The sequence below is a fragment of the Mauremys mutica genome, chromosome 4 (assembly GCF_020497125.1).
Source record: "Mauremys mutica isolate MM-2020 ecotype Southern chromosome 4, ASM2049712v1, whole genome shotgun sequence".
Lineage (NCBI taxonomy): Eukaryota > Metazoa > Chordata > Testudines > Geoemydidae > Mauremys > Mauremys mutica.
The window spans coordinates 109,776,202-109,793,101 of NC_059075.1; the positions used below are offsets into that span (position 1 = coordinate 109,776,202).

At 45.3% G+C, this 16,900-nt stretch overlaps 1 protein-coding gene across 1 annotated transcript in view; it reads right to left on the reverse strand.

The window, feature by feature from the left end:
- Positions 1-16,900, reverse strand: part of LOC123369008 (mucin-2-like) — a 58,532-nt gene that overhangs the window by 18,637 nt on the left and 22,995 nt on the right. Inside the window, exons 21-30 of the mRNA XM_045014387.1 lie at positions 15,459-15,597; positions 15,251-15,364; positions 14,482-14,661; positions 13,245-13,484; positions 11,521-11,677; positions 11,127-11,255; positions 10,422-10,566; positions 9,323-9,366; positions 9,027-9,221; positions 47-7,729 (exon numbers count right to left, since the gene is read on the reverse strand). Of these exons, the coding sequence (XP_044870322.1) occupies positions 47-7,729; positions 9,027-9,221; positions 9,323-9,366; positions 10,422-10,566; positions 11,127-11,255; positions 11,521-11,677; positions 13,245-13,484; positions 14,482-14,661; positions 15,251-15,364; positions 15,459-15,597 (9,026 nt within the window). The remainder of the gene's footprint in view (positions 1-46; positions 7,730-9,026; positions 9,222-9,322; positions 9,367-10,421; positions 10,567-11,126; positions 11,256-11,520; positions 11,678-13,244; positions 13,485-14,481; positions 14,662-15,250; positions 15,365-15,458; positions 15,598-16,900) is intronic.

A 16,900-nucleotide genomic window follows, 5' to 3' on the forward strand; every position in this document is an offset into this window, starting at 1 on the left:
CTGCGTAGAGATTAGTGTGGTGCCTTCTGTGGTTGTTTGTCCTTACCAGCTGAGCCTGTTGCTGTGCCTGGAGTTGGAGGAGATGCAGTGGAGGTGACTGACATGGTAGTGGAAACTGGGGGTAAAAGCGTGGTGGTGCTTCCCTTTGGTATTGGCTGCGTAGAGAGTAGTGTGGTGCCTTCAGTGGTTGTTTGTTCTGAAGAAGGAAGAGTGGAACCTGGTGAAGGTTGTGGACGCGTGCCTGTCAGAGGTGGGATTGTGCCTGTTTGCAGTGATGCTGTACTAGCTGAGCCTGTTGCTATGCCTGGAGTTGGAGGAGATGCAGTGGAGGTGACTGACATGGTAGTGGAAACTGGGGGTAAAAGCGTGGTGGTGCTTCCCTTTGGTATTGGCTGCGTAGAGAGTAGTGTGGTGCCTTCAGTGGTTGTTTGTTCTGAAGAAGGAAGAGTGGAACCTGGTGAAGGTTGTGGACGCGTGCCTGTCAGAGGTGGGATTGTGCCTGTTTGCAGTGATGCTGTACCAGCTGAGCCTGTTGCTGTGCCCGGAGTTGGTGGAGATGAAGTGGAGGTGACTGATATTGTAGTGGAAACTGGGGGTAAAAGCGTGGTGGTGCTTCCCTGAGATGTTGGCTGCGTAGAGAGTAGTGTGGTGCCTTCTGTGGTTGTTTGTCCCAAAGGAGGAAGAGTGGAACCTGGTGAAGATTGTGGACGTTTGCTTGTCACATGTGGGATTGTGCCTGTTTGCAGTGATGCTGTACCAGCTGAGCCTGTTGCTGTGCCCGGAGTTGGTGGAGATGAAGTGGAGGTGACTGATATTGTAGTGGAAACTGGGGGTACAAGCGTGGTGGTGCTTCCCTGAGATTTTGGCTGCGTAGAGAGTAGTGTGGTGCCTTCTGTGGTTGTTTGTCCCAAAGGAGGAAGAGTGGAACCTGGTGAAGATTGTGGACGTTTGCTTGTCACATGTGGGATTGTGCCTGTTTGCAGTGATGCTGTACCAGCTGAGCCTGTTGCTGTGCCCGGAGTTGGTGGAGATGAAGTGGAGGTGACTGATATTGTAGTGGAAACTGGGGGTAAAAGCGTGGTGGTGCTTCCCTGAGATGTTGGCTGCGTAGAGAGTAGTGTGGTGCCTTCTGTGGTTGTTTGTCCCAAAGGAGGAAGGGTGGAACCTGGTGAAGGTTGCGGACCCGTGCCTGTCAGAGGTGGGATTGTGCCGGTTGGCAGTGGTGCTGTACCAGCTGAGCCTGTTGCTGTGCCTGGAGTTGGAGGAGACGCAGTGGAGGTGACTGACATGGTAGTGGAAACTGGGGGTAAAAGCGTGGTGGTGCTTCCCTTTGATATTGGCTGCGTAGAGAGTAGTGTGGTGCCTTCAGTGGTTGTTTGTTCTGAAGAAGGAAGAGTGGAACCTGGTGAAGGTTGTGGACGCGTGCCTGTCAGAGGTGGGATTGTGCCTGTTTGCAGTGATGCTGTACCAGCTGAGCCTGTTGCTGTGGCTGGAGTAGGAGGAGATGCAGTGGAGGTGACTGACACGGTAGTGGAAACTGGGGGTACAATCGTGGTGGTGCTTCCCTCTGATATTGGCTGTGTAGAGGGTAGTGTGGTGCCTTCAGTGGTTGTTTGTTCTGAAGAAGGAAGAGTGGAACCTGGTGAAGGTTGTGGACGCGTGCCTATCAGAGGTGGGATTCTGCCTGTTTGCAGTGATGCTGTACCAGCTGAGCCTGTTGCTGTGCCTGGAGTAGGAGGAGATGCAGTGGAGGTGACTGACACGGTAGTGGAAACTGGGGGTACAAGCGTGGTGGTGCTTCCCTCTGATATTGGCTGCGTAGAGAGTAGTGTGGTGCCTTCAGTGGTTGTTTTTCCCAAAGGAGGAAGAGTGGAACCTGGTGAAGATTGTGGACGTGTGCTTGTCACATGTGGGATTGTGCCTGTTTGCAGTGATGCTGTACCAGCTGAGCCTGTTGCTGTGCCCGGAGTTGGTGCAGATGAAGTGGAGGTGACTGATATTGTAGTGGAAACTGGGGGTAAAAGCGTGGTGGTGCTTCCCTGAGATGTTGGCTGCGTAGAGAGTAGTGTGGTGCCTTCTGTGGTTGTTTGTCCCAAAGGAGGAAGGGTGGAACCTGGTGAAGGTTGCGGACCCGTGCCTGTCAGAGGTGGGATTGTGCCGGTTGGCAGTGGTGCTGTACCAGCTGAGCCTGTTGCTGTGCCTGGAGTTGGAAGAGACGCAGTGGAGGTGACTGACATGGTAGTGGAAACTGGGGGTAAAAGCGTGGTGGTGCTTCCCTTTGATATTGGCTGCGTAGAGAGTAGTGTGGTGCCTTCAGTGGTTGTTTGTTCTGAAGAAGGAAGAGTGGAACCTGGTGAAGGTTGTGGACGTGTGCCTGTCAGAGGTGGGATTGTGCCTGTTTGCAGTGATGCTGTACCAGCTGAGCCTGTTGCTCTGCCTGGAGTAGGAGGAGATGCAGTGGAGGTGACAGACATGGTAGTGGAAACTGGGGGTACAAGCGTGGTGGTGCTTCCCTCTGATATTGGCTGTGTAGAGGGTAGTGTGGTGCCTTCAGTGGTTGGTTGTTCTGAAGAAGGAAGTGTGGAACCTGGTGAAGATTGTGGACGCGTGCCTGTCAGAGATGGGATTGTGCCTGTTGGCAGTGGTGCTGTACCAGCTGAGCCTGTTGCTGTGGCTGGAGTAGGAGGAGATGCAGTGGAGGTGACTGACACGGTAGTGGAAACTGGGGGTACAAGCGTGGTGGTGCTTCCCTCTGATATTGGCTGCGTAGAGAGTAGTGTGGTGCCTTCAGTGGTTGTTTTTCCCAAAGGAGGAAGAGTGGAACCTGGTGAAGGTTGTGGACGCGTGCCTATCAGAGGTGGGATTCTGCCTGTTTGCAGTGATGCTGTACCAGCTGAGCCTGTTGCTGTGCCTGGAGTAGGAGGAGATGCAGTGGAGGTGACTGACACGGTAGTGGAAACTGGGGGTACAAGCGTGGTGGTGCTTCCCTCTGATATTGGCTGCGTAGAGAGTAGTGTGGTGCCTTCAGTGGTTGTTTTTCCCAAAGGAGGAAGAGTGGAACCTGGTGAAGATTGTGGACGTGTGCTTGTCACATGTGGGATTGTGCCTGTTTGCAGTGATGCTGTACCAGCTGAGCCTGTTGCTGTGCCCGGAGTTGGTGCAGATGAAGTGGAGGTGACTGATATTGTAGTGGAAACTGGGGGTAAAAGCATGGTGGTGCTTCTCTGAGATGTTGGCTGCGTAGAGAGTAGTGTGGTGCCTTCTGTGGTTGTTTGTCCCAAAGGAGGAAGGGTGGAACCTGGTGAAGGTTGCGGACCCGTGCCTGTCAGAGGTGGGATTGTGCCGGTTGGCAGTGGTGCTGTACCAGCTGAGCCTGTTGCTGTGCCTGGAGTTGGAAGAGACGCAGTGGAGGTGACTGACATGGTAGTGGAAACTGGGGGTAAAAGCGTGGTGGTGCTTCCCTTTGATATTGGCTGCGTAGAGAGTAGTGTGGTGCCTTCAGTGGTTGTTTGTTCTGAAGAAGGAAGAGTGGAACCTGGTGAAGGTTGTGGACGTGTGCCTGTCAGAGGTGGGATTGTGCCTGTTTGCAGTGATGCTGTACCAGCTGAGCCTGTTGCTGTGGCTGGAGTAGGAGGAGATGCAGTGGAGGTGACTGACACGGTAGTGGAAACTGGGGGTACAAGCGTGGTGGTGCTTCCCTCTGATGTTGGCTGCGTAGAGAGTAGTGTGGTGCCTTCAGTGGTTGGTTGTTCTGAAGAAGGAAGAGTGGAACCTGGTGAAGATTGTGGACGCGTGCTTGTCACATGTGGGATTGTGCCTGTTTGCAGTGATGCTGTACCAGCTGAGCCTGTTGCTGTGCCTGGAGTAGGAGGAGATGCAGTGGAGGTGACTGACACGGTAGTGGAAACTGGGGGTACAAGCGTGGTGGTGCTTCCCTCTGATATTGGCTGCGTAGAGAGTAGTGTGGTGCCTTCAGTGGTTGTTTTTCCCAAAGGAGGAAGAGTGGAACCTGGTGAAGATTGTGGACGTGTGCTTGTCACATGTGGGATTGTGCCTGTTTGCAGTGATGCTGTACCAGCTGAGCCTGTTGCTGTGCCCGGAGTTGGTGGAGATGAAGTGGAGGTGACTGATATTGTAGTGGAAACTGGGGGTAAAAGCGTGGTGGTGCTTCCCTGAGATGCTGGCTGCGTAGAGATTAGTGTGGTGCCTTCTGTGGTTGTTTGTCCCAAAGGAGGAAGGGTGGAACCTGGTGAAGGTTGCGGACCCGTGCCTGTCAGAGGTGGGATTGTGCCGGTTGGCAGTGGTGCTGTACCAGCTGAACCTGTTGCTGTGCCTGGAGTTGGAGGAGACGCAGTGGAGGTGACTGACATGGTAGTGGAAACTGGGGGTAAAAGCGTGGTGGTGCTTCCCTTTGATATTGGCTGCGTAGCGAGTAGTGTGGTGCCTTCAGTGGTTGTTTGTTCTGAAGAAGGAAGAGTGGAACCTGGTGAAGGTTGTGGACGCGTGCCTGTCAGAGGTGGGATTGTGCCTGTTTGCAGTGATGCTGTACCAGCTGAGCCTGTTGCTGTGGCTGGAGTAGGAGGAGATGCAGTGGAGGTGACTGACACGGTAGTGGAAACTGGGGGTACAAGCGTGGTGGTGCTTCCCTCTGATATTGGCTGCGTAGAGAGTAGTGTGGTGCCTTCAGTGGTTGTTTTTCCCAAAGGAGGAAGAGTGGAACCTGGTGAAGATTGTGGACGTGTGCTTGTCACATGTGGGATTGTGCCTGTTTGCAGTGATGCTGTACCAGCTGAGCCTGTTGCTGTGCCTGGAGTTGGAGGAGATGCAGTGGAGGTGACTGATACTGTAGTGGAAACTGGGGGTAAAAGCGTGGTGGTGCTTCCCTGAGATGTTGGCTGCGTAGAGAGTAGTGTGGTGCCTTCTGTGGTTGTTTGTCCCAAAGGAGGAAGGGTGGAACCTGGTGAAGGTTGCGGACCCGTGCCTGTCAGAGGTGGGATTGTGCCGGTTGGCAGTGGTGCTGTACCAGCTGAGCCTGTTGCTGTGCCTGGAGTTGGAGGAGACGCAGTGGAGGTGACTGACATGGTAGTGGAAACTGGGGGTAAAAGCGTGGTGGTGCTTCCCTTTGATATTGGCTGCGTAGAGAGTAGTGTGGTGCCTTCAGTGGTTGTTTGTTCTGAAGAAGGAAGAGTGGAACCTGGTGAAGGTTGTGGACGTGTGCCTGTCAGAGGTGGGATTGTGCCTGTTTGAAGTGATGCTGTACCAGCTGAGCCTGTTGCTGTGCCTGGAGTAGGAGGAGATGCAGTGGAGGTGACTGACATGGTAGTGGAAACTGGGGTTACAAGCGTGGTGGTGCCTCCCTCTGATATTGGCTGTGTAGAGGGTAGTGTGGTGCCTTCAGTGGTTGGTTGTTCTGAAGAAGGAAGTGTGGAACCTGGTGAAGATTGTGGACGCGTGCCTGTCAGAGATGGGATTGTGCCTGTTGGCAGTGGTGCTGTACCAGCTGAGCCTGTTGCTGTGGCTGGAGTAGGAGGAGATGCAGTGGAGGTGACTGACACGGTAGTGGAAACTGGGGGTACAAGCGTGGTGGTGCTTCCCTCTGATATTGGCTGCGTAGAGAGTAGTGTGGTGCCTACAGTGGTTGTTTTTCCCAAAGGAGGAAGAGTGGAACCTGGTGAAGATTGTGGACGTGTGCTTGTCACATGTGGGATTGTGCCTGTTTGCAGTGATGCTGTACCAGCTGAGCCTGTTGCTGTGCCTGGAGTTGGAGGAGATGCAGTGGAGGTGACTGATACTGTAGTGGAAACTGGGGGTACAAGCATGGTGGTGCTTCCTTGTGGTGTTGGCTGCGTAGAGAGTAGTGTGGTGCCTTCAGTGGTTGGTTGTTCTGAAGAAGGAAGAGTGGAACCTGGTGAAGGTTGTGGACGCATGCCTTTCACAGGTGGGATTGTGCCTGTTTGCAGTGATGCTGTACTAGCTGAGCCTGTTGCTGTGCCTGGAGTTGGAGGAGATGCAGTGGAGGTGACTGACATGGTAGTGGAAACTGGGGGTAAAAGCGTGGTGGTGCTTCCCTCTGATATTGGCTGTGTAGAGAGTACTGTGGTGCCTTCAGTGGTTGTTTTTCCCAAAGGAGGAAGAGTGGAACCTGGTGAAGATTGTGGACGTGTGCTTGTCACATGTGGGATTGTGCCTGTTTGCAGTGATGCTGTAAGAGCTGAGCCTGTTGCTGTGCCCAGAGTTGGTGGAGATGCAGTGGAGGTGACTGATACTGCAGTGGAAACTGGGGGTAAAAGCGTGGTGGTGCTTCCCTGAGCTGTTGGCTGCGTGGAGAGTAGTGTGGTGCCTTCAGTGGTTGGTTGTTCCGAAGAAGGAAGAGTGGAAGCTGGTGAAGGTTGTGGACGCATGCTTGTCACATGTGGGATTGTGCCTGTTTGCAGTGATGCTGTACCAGCTGAGCCTGTTGCTGTGCCCGGAGTTGGTGGAGATGAAGTGGAGGTGACTGATATTGTAGTGGAAACTGGGGGTAAAAGCGTGGTGGTGCTTCCCTGAGATGCTGGCTGCGTAGAGATTAGTGTGGTGCCTTCTGTGGTTGTTTGTCCCAAAGGAGGAAGGGTGGAACCTGGTGAAGGTTGCGGACCCGTGCCTGTCAGAGGTGGGATTGTGCCGGTTGGCAGTGGTGCTGTACCAGCTGAGCCTGTTGCTGTGCCTGGAGTTGGAGGAGACGCAGTGGAGGTGACTGACATGGTAGTGGAAACTGGGGGTAAAAGCGTGGTGGTGCTTCCCTTTGGTTTTGGCTGCGTAGAGAGTAGTGTGGTGCCTTCAGTGGTTGTTTGTTCTGAAGAAGGAAGAGTGGAACCTGGTGAAGGTTGTGGACGCGTGCCTGTCAGAGGTGGGATTGTGCCTGTTTGCAGTGATGCTGTACCAGCTGAGCCTGTTGCTGTGGCTGGAGTAGGAGGAGATGCAGTGGAGGTGACTGACACGGTAGTGGAAACTGGGGGAACAATTGTGGTGGTGCTTCCCTCTGATATTGGCTGTGTAGAGGGTAGTGTGGTGCCTTCAGTGGTTGGTTGTTCTGAAGAAGGAAGAGTGGAACCTGGTGAAGGTTGTGGACGCATGCCTTTCACAGGTGGGATTGTGCCTGTTTGCAGTGATGCTGTACCAGCTGAGCCTGTTGCTGTGCCTGGAGTTGGAGGAGATGCAGTGGAGGTGACTGATAGTGTAATGGAAACTGGGGGCACAAGCGTGGTGGTGACAGATGAAGTCGTGGCAAGTGGGAATGGAGTTGGACCTTCTGTACTTATTGACGCAGTTGGATTTAAAACTGGTTTTGACTCAAGTGAGGTAGCTGTTACTGTTGGGTGTCCACTAGTTTTGACTGGTGGGGTTGATGTTGAAGATTCACATGGTACATAAGTACAACATAATATTCTGATCTGATAGTTGTAGCAGTTTTCTGGACTCTGATCCTCATTATTACATATGAGTCCGAAGTCTTTGCTACATGTTATCTTTTGTTTTAGGTCTTTTATTTGTATGGAACTGTTGGGTTCTGCCCTGCATTCCACATCGTTTGGAGTTTCGCAAACTCCATATCCATTAGCTTTTATTTTTTCAAATGTTTCAAAATCTCCATTGTTGTTGTCTGTTGTTGGAGATCTGATATCATACCATTGTGACCATTGGCATACGTTGTGAACACACACTGTTGTAACTGGTGGTGTAGTTGTTGTTCCTGTAGTCGAAAGAAAAAAAAGTATTTTATTGTCCTCAGATTCAATATTCTTGTTAATAATTACTGTCTAATGTCCAATTATTACTAGTGCATTTGGAAAGATTAGGGTGTTAATCTTTCACAGAATTTCATTTTATGCCACATGGGGGACTTTTATTGTCTTATGTCCTCCAGCAAAGTGTTTTGGAAAAACAATTTTAATCACCTGTGTGAATGCATGTCGTATCAAAACTTAACCTGATTTATAATCTGTTTCTTTCTGCTTTTGCAGTTAAAAATATTCCAGGTTATATCTTGTGTATCCAGTCTCAATATATAAAGGAGTCAATGAATTTTTAAGAGGCACTTTTCTACTGTGTACAGTGTAAAGAAGCGAGGGCCTGATTTTCCACTATATTATCTCTTTTGTAATCACTTACAATTGATTTCTAGACAATCAAAATGATACACGCACTTCACAGTGACTACGCAATGAACAAGTCAATGGCAATCAGGACAGTCATATTTAAAACTTTTCTCTTTATTTTAATGTAGGTTTCTGTAGCATCTTGGTATCACTGACACATTTGTGTTGAATAAACACCATCTTGTTCACAGAATGGTTGCTCCTGCTTGATGCAACATTGAATTCATCATGTTATGTTCATGATATTACTGTGCGATGCTATGGATGCATTTGTCATTTTTGCATGTTCAGCATGATGCATTAACTGCAGGATCAAGCAGGAGCAAATGAGCTTTTTGGAAGAAAGCACTAGCTGGTTAAAAAAATCTTTAGCAATCAGGAGTGTCAAAGGACATTCTGAAATACCTTGAAAGTTCCCTCATACTGGATTTTTTAGCTTTTAGATTCCACTAATGTGGTTAGTTTATTTTAAAATTGTTATTCGTTGCCCACCATATATATAGGGAGAGGTAGTAAAGATGCCTGCCCAATCTAGAGCTCTCTGGGAGTGGCCCTTAAAGCTGCTCTACTTCATGCTTATGGCAGCCAGAGATCTCTAGGGCTACACTTTCTTTCCTCTGGGAGCACCTGGTGTTGGTGTTACCCAGGGTAACAGTGGGGACTGAGGGAGAGAATTCGTAGAAGCTGCTGCTGTATCTCTCTGCACCAGCTGGGCAGAGAATCCTCAAGGTGTGGGGCGGGGGGAGAGGGGAGCTGACAGCTGAGCTTCTGACTGTTATGGTAGAAGTTATCAACTTACAGTACAAACATATGCAATTAGAGGAGTAAGTGGCCCTTACCCCCAGGTATGCAAAGATTTTTTCAGATGTTTTGAGAAATGCATAGAAATACCTGCAGCACTCGTAGGTAGAACTGTACTAAATGTGAATGGGATGGTAGTTGTAATTCCACTGCATTCAAAGAATTTTCTGGTTATGGTTCCGTTGATGTCACAAGTTGCACTCAGACACCCTCCAATCCCATCTGTGGTGTTATAAATGACATCCTTATATTTATATTTGTGTTCTTCATAATAGCAATAACATGCTGTAAAACAGAAGAGGTGGAATGACATTGGTAGTTACCTGTCAAATGAAACAAAAGCTCAAGAATTTGTTTTCATTCATAAATCTTCTTTGCCAACTTACCTTCAGCATCATATTTGCACTCTAAGCCTTCCACTGTGCATGTACTGAAAAAAATAGAGAAAAAATGTGAGACTGAAGATTCATGAAGGGTGATGAACTCGCTTTACTGTTACGGTATTTTCACTGAATTCATAGAGACTAATCATCAGCCAGAGAGGAGTTATTCTGAATTAGGGTTTGACTGAAGTTCAGAGAAGTACTTGTTTAGTTTCCAGCTAATATTCTCATAGTCAGCTCTGATTAAAATACCTCTTCCAAGCTGAATAGTTAAGAGGAGGTGTTGCTCCCTCTCCACAGTACCTGCAGCATGTCAAGCTTAGAGGCTGCTTTTTTCTTCTTCCCTAAAGCCAATTCTGACATTGGAGCAGCATGGATCAGAGGGAGGGGTAAGAAGAGGGTCCATTCCTTTCCCCATCCCCTTACTGTTAGACCAATCTCTTCTTATGCCATCCCCCTTATAGCTAGTTCATGTCAGTTCCTCGGACTGCCATTCTTTTCCCAACCATCTCCCTGATATCAGACCTCAGCTCCTGCGTGAGAGTGAGGTCAAAGACCATGGGAAACTACAGAAACAAATCTTTAGGGAGGCTACTTGTCACAGTCATCATTCTTCCAATGAGTTTTGGCCCGGAGCCTAGAAAAGGAAAAAGTCTGAATATTGGATCATATTAGTTATGAACTTTAAATTATATGTGGATGTAGAATAAACCCCAGGAACAAATCTATATTATATATTACATAACTGGCTTTGTTCTATTCTGCACTCTTCTATCATGGTGACAAGTGACCTTATAGGAATATCACCATGAGATAGGAGCACAGAATGGAACAAACCAGGTTATAAAGCACATCATATTTTTTTCTGGGTATTAAGATGAAGAATTTACTGTGATACTGAGAACAAATTCAACAGAATCAAAAATCGCTTCAACAGAATCAAATATTGCTCACTAGTAATACGAAAATTGGTATGTGACAATAAGGGGTCACTTTTGCACAGGCAACAGCCTCACCTTACTGTGGGATAGCGGCGCATAACTTTCAAACACTGCTTTGGTCCTTTCTCCTTAACATGGTCAGACTGTACATTAAATCTTACCATGACTGACAGTTGTCCCATGAGTAGAAGCTCACTCCTGGTTTGTGGTAGTTTCCTTCAGCATCATAACAGCCACAGTTATCAACACATGTCATCTCATCCTCATTGAAATATGGCTTGTTTGCTGGACAGTTTGGATAGCAGCCTGAGACCAAAAATAAAGAGTATAAGCTGGAAGATTTTAAGCTGGAACTTTGCGCAGAAGGTAATTCCTTTTTATTTTTCTACTTTGGGCTATATTTCTCAGGCACAAGGGCTTTCCAAATTTGTACTCCTTCCCCTGGCTTACTTTCTTTGGCTTGCCTTCCTTATAATATGATGAGTCCTTCCAAATAAAAGGAAACTACTGCTTCTGGATTCTTGTTAATGGCTCCTTTGTTGGTTGGCACGGTGTTGTTATTTAGCAAACAAGGCTCCCCTAGCCCCTAAGATGTGAATGTGATGCTAGCCTATGAACCAAGATACTAATGCAGTTCTCTCATGTAGCACAGACTATTACCATTAGGAGACCCCACCAGGCCTGAGTCCTACAAATGTTTTCAAACTCTGCCCTCACTTATACCAATGCAACCCACTGAAGAAAAAAAGATTGTATGGGGTGTATCTGAAGGGAGAATTTGATGCAACAATGGCTGAGTTGGAAAAAAATGGTAACCAGTTGTGCACTCTACAGTAAGCAACATACTGTGTCATAGTTCTTTTCACCTTCTAAACCTGGTAACTTATGAAGGCATCTTCCACTTGGATTCCTACAGGTCTTCATGCAGGGGGCTCCACAAGGCTTGTAGTGCCACTCACATCCCCCTTCTGGGTTGTAATAATCACAGAACATAGCTGAGGGGAAACAGGAAAACATATGTTCAGAACAAAATGCCGCAGTTTTTTCATAGCTCTCCATTATACCACTACCATACCATTTGGGTAGTCTTGAAAGTCATGAATCAAGAGCTGAACCTACATAATTGTCAACCCAGTTTGATATGAAACACAGGGTTGAGAACAAATTGTTGTCATATATTTAATAACATTCTCAAAACAATTGCCTTGAAACTGATACGCTATTCTTTCAGTCTCCATTGAGCTATGGGCTAATACTCACGACAGATTGATGGAGTTCTCCAGGCTACACAGACACCAAATTCACTACATGCTTGAGCATATGCAGCTACTGCTGTACAGAAACATTCACAGTCTCCCCCACTGTCACAAGCACAAGCATCAGTCACGCATGCTTCGTAATATTTAGTTGGTTCAATCTGTTAGACAAAGAAAGCAGTAAATGTAAGTTTTACTTTCTCTGGAGTCATCTTGCTTTGCCAGAGTAACACTTCTAGAATATTAACATGCCACAAAAAGGGAAAATCTGTAGCTTTCATTTTCTTGTATTTGCATTGCTAGACAAACTAGGCCCAATATTCCCATGTGGATGCTGAAACGGTATGTCTAAATCATACATTTGAGCATTCACATAAGCAGATTTGCAAACAATTGCAGATTTGAGACCTAAAATGCAGGTTTCAAACACGCAACTATGTTTGAAAATTAGGATTTGTATCTATGGAAAGAATTAAGATACAAATAACACAGGTAGGCTACATTGTTTTACATATGCTTTAGCAATGGCTGCTGATATCTACACTGATTCTTTTCCCTGGCTACTCCAGCATGTTGTTAATTAACTCAGAGATAGAGCTTGTGTAACCCACACACCTTCTGGGTGTGGTGTTTTGTCCCATCTAGTGGCACCAAGACCACTTAGAAAGAGAGATTAATGAGTTTGCTCTACAGCCTTTGCTAACAGCCAGTTGGCTTTTAGCTCATGAGGTAGAAGCTCATGCTCCAGAGATCCCCGGTTCGATGCCGCCTGCCGACGACCGGGGTTTGTTGGCGTTACACTTGTATTCTATACATGGCATATGAGGAAAATATTAATTAACCCACACTAAAAATAAAACTCAGACTGACTTGAGATTATCCTTCTTTTACACAAGAAAAACAAGAATGCTTCCTGTAAAATAAACAACGCTATATTGTTCTATAGGTGCAGTGCCCATTCCTTTTGTGTAGAATAATCCAGCCTGAAATTTACCGATGACAATTCAAGGTGAAACATAATGTTAGCTGATGAATTGTGCACCAGTGTCAGAATGTATGAGAACAACCTTCAATGGGGGTTGTTCTTTTGGAATATGGAGAAAATAGGGAGAAAATGGACCCAAATGAAACTTCTGGATAGTCAGCAATTTAGTTAGTAATTAGCTCTGACTCCCATCTTCTAAGGGATGAGTTTCTTCAACAGTGTAGTGTATATATTAGAGATGAGCCTTGGGGCTGGTCTACACTAGGGGAGGGGGATTGATCTAAGATACGCAACTTCAGCTATGTGAATAGTGTAGCTGAAGCTGAAGTATCTTAGATCGAGTTACCTACCATCCTCATGGCGCAGGATCGACATCCACGGCTCCCTTGTCGACTCCACTACCGCTGTTCACGTTGGTGGAGTTCTGGAGTCGACAGGCGCGCGTTCTGGGATCAATATATTGCGTCTAGATGAGACGTGATATATCGATCCCCGAGAAATCAATTGCTACCTGCCGATACGGCCGGTAGTGAAGACGTACCCTTAGTTGTAAAAGTCAGAGCTGGATCCAAACACCCAAAGGTTGAGGTGTGGGGCTGGATCCAGTTGCTCTTGTTCACACTCATGTCTAGGATATATACACTAGCAGACTACTTGTATTCAATGGTATGTAAGGAGTGACAACTCAATGTCAGGTGCACAGGCATCTGAGGAATATAAAAAGCTCTGAGGATTTGCTATACCTGAGAGTGACACGCAGCAAAGACTTCACTGTTGATGATGCTGCACTGCCTCTGTGACCAGGACTTCCTATAAGGGTTGGTAGAGCACGGGTCCTTTGTAGAGTTGGCAACAGGACAAGTAAGAGACACTTTCCAGCTGTTTCCAAACTCCAGCACATCTCCTACCACAGACTGACTTCTGGTGGTAAAGTCATTAATGCCATTGCCATCGTAGTTCCCACACAGGCCACAGACCTGACCCTGTACACACACACACATACACAAAGGATGATAGAAAGTTTGCAGCAACATCACAGACTAAAAGCACCCCTGGAATTCCCTATTTTGCATGTTATCGCTAACTGTTTGGTAATATCCTGACTCTCTGTTTTTCTAAGATAACATACGTTCCAAAAAAATCTGCTTTTTATCTCAGTAAAAGGACCCGATGACTGGTCTGAGGGGTATATGCCTAGTAATTTATTTAAAAATTTGAACAATAAGAAAATTGCTTTGTTGTTGTGCCCCATCACTGGTGAGTTACGATGATGAATCTACAGTTAGCTAATTGCATATTCTTTTGTTTGTCTTGTGTTGTACAGATATACAATAGACATACATAGATAAAACAGCCTTACAAAACTGTCATGAAAATGAGCAGCCCACTCCAGGCACAAAATCTACTCACTTGCTCTTTACCAAAATTAATGACAGTGATAAAAATGAATACTTTGCTTGTCCATCCAAAAAATGTCACCCTAGGCAAGTGAGCAGGTAAAATTTAGCAAGGCTGGCATTAATGCTAGGCTGTATGTATGAATCTAAAGTACATACATTTCATATCTGTGGGAAAAAATTATTTGATTCTGGTGTACTATTTAGCTAAAGAACTCATGGCATTAGAATATACCTCTACATAAATTTCTGAAGCTGGCCAAACCACTCCCTGATACATTTCCCTAATGGAAAAGTCAGTGTAGTATGCAAATAGGATGACAAAATTCCCATTTCCTATGGTATATAATGCCCTTCTCACACATCAATAGCTATATTGATAAACTCTTTTATAGTACCACACACTGCTTTTAACATCTGTATTTGAGAAACGGTTAAACATACTTCCTATCATTTTACACAAGACTTTCAGCTGTACTCTGTTTCATTTCAATCAATATTGCTTTCTCACTCAAGAGGGATGATAATTCATCATTTGTGTCAATGGTAGTTGGCAGCAAACTCCTGCCTTCTTAAGTCTTACCTTGAAATCAGGGCTAAGTTTGATGAAGATGCTGGTTTTCTTATCCCACATGAGGATCAGTCCATTGTTGGTCTCAATAACTAAGTACATGCCCATATAGCGGACTTGGTACGGCATTTGCCTTCCATTTTCTCTTTCTACCACTTCAAGGTGTTCCTCACTGAGTATCAACTCATAGCCCTAAAATGGGGAGAAAAAAAATCAAAGGAATGACTAAGAATCAGCTTTTCAGTAATTAGTATGGTTTGTTGGTATAGGAGACACCTCCCAACAACAAATGTATGGGAATGATCTTAACTATGTATATTTTCCATTTTAAAGAGAACAATACTATTTATCCAGCAAAGATGAGTAATTATTTATTTTTGAGGCAAATAAAATAAATCTAGTTATATAGTTCAAATCATATGACTGTACAACTGTTTTAAGAACATACCTTGTAAAATGTTTAAGTCAATCAAAGGAGGGAATGCCTACAATTATAGAGGTACTATAGGGCATGCCATAAAATGATTTATTTTACATAACTCCCTTGGAAAATTAAATTTGGCACAAGTACTACATAGGGTAGCTTTGCCACCAAATAAACAAACAAACAAATAAATAAAGATTGGAAGTGCTACCAAATATTTTGTTTGTTTCTGGCTTAAATTGCATTTTACAAATCTTGGAAAGTCTTCACTTCAGAAGCTTCTGGCTCCTCCTGAGTCTCAAATGGATACATAATAAAATGGTTCTTTTCAAAAAATGTACCCCAAAAGCTACTCACCGCTAGGAAGACTTTAATAGACTTAGAGCAGGTAGTCCCAGTGGAGCCACAGGGGATGTTTTCAGTGACAACTCGAAAGGTTCCATTGACTGTGCTGTTTTTCCCACAGTGGTCCTGAAGAGAGAAATGAAGTTAGCAGATGGATAATTGCAATATGGAGGATACAGGTGACTCCACAAATAGTAATGCTAAGACAAAAGCTCAGTACCTGGACTAATGTGTATTCACAATCTCCGTTGAAGTTAAACCATTTGTCATCAAATGTGATGTAATGCCCATCTCCATAAACAGCGCACGTACCAAGGCATTGTTCACTGGTGCATTTCCACATCCTGTTCTTACACACGCTAAGAAGGAGAAGAAAACATTTTAATCATAAAATTACTCACTTCATGCACAGATAATTCTCACAACATATTTATTTAATTCAGTATGTATCAATCCTGGTAAATGTTGTGTTCACTCTAGTGTTAAAGTTAGAATTTCTCCAAGCAAACAATTAATGCAAAAGCTCTGTATCATCAGCATGAAGGGGTTAATAGGAATATAGATGATACTGTATGAAAACACAAGGCCTGGTAGTAATGGGGGACTTTAACCACCCAGACAGACGTTGAAAAAGTAATATGGCAAAACACAAAATGTCCAGTAGGTTCTTGGAATGTATTGGTAACAGCTTTTTGTTTCAAAGGGTGAAGGAAGTAACCAGGGGAACAGCCATTTTAGATTTGATTCTGACCAACATGGAAGGAACTGGTTGTGAATCTGATGGGTGAAGGCAATTTGGGTGAAAATGATCATGACATGGTAGATTTCATTATTCTAAAGAATGGAAGGAGTGAGAACAGCAGAATAAGAACAATAGCAGATTTTAACAAACTCAGAGAACTGGTAGGCAAGGTCCTGTTGGAAGGAAATCTAGGGGGAAAAGGAGTCCAAGAGAGTTGTCAGTTTCTCGAGGAGACAATATTAAAGGAGCAACAGCAAACTATCCTGATGCAAAGGAAAGATAGGAGAATAGTAAAAGGTCAATATGGCTCTATAACAAGCTCTTTAATGAACTGAAAATAAAAAAAATCCTACAAAAGTGAAAACATGGACAAATTGCTAAGGATGAGAGCAAAAGAATAACAGAAGCATGTAGAAACAAAATCAGAAAGACTGAGGCACAAAATGAGTTACTTCTAGCAAGGGACATAAAAGACAATGAGAAGAGGTTCTATAAATACACTATGAGCAAGAGAAAGACGAAGGAGGTCCTCTACTTAGCAGGAAAGAAGAGTTAATAATGGACATTATCAAGAAGGCTGAGGTGTTTAATTCCTATTTTGCTTCAGTCTTCACTAAAAAGGTAAATTGTGACCAGATAGTTAACATTATTAATATTAACAACAAGGAGAAAGGAATGCAAACTAAAATAGGGAAAGAGCAGGTTAAAGAATATGTAGATAAGTTAGCTATATTCAAGTTGGCAGGGCTTGATGAAATTCATCCTAGGGAACTTCAGGAATAATTGAGGCAATCTTGGAACAATTAATGAATATCTTTGAGAATTTATGGAGGATGGGTGAGGTCCCAGATGACTGAAGAAGGAAAAAGTGTAACAAAGAGGACCTGGGGAATTATTGAGCTCAGTCAGCCTGATTTCAA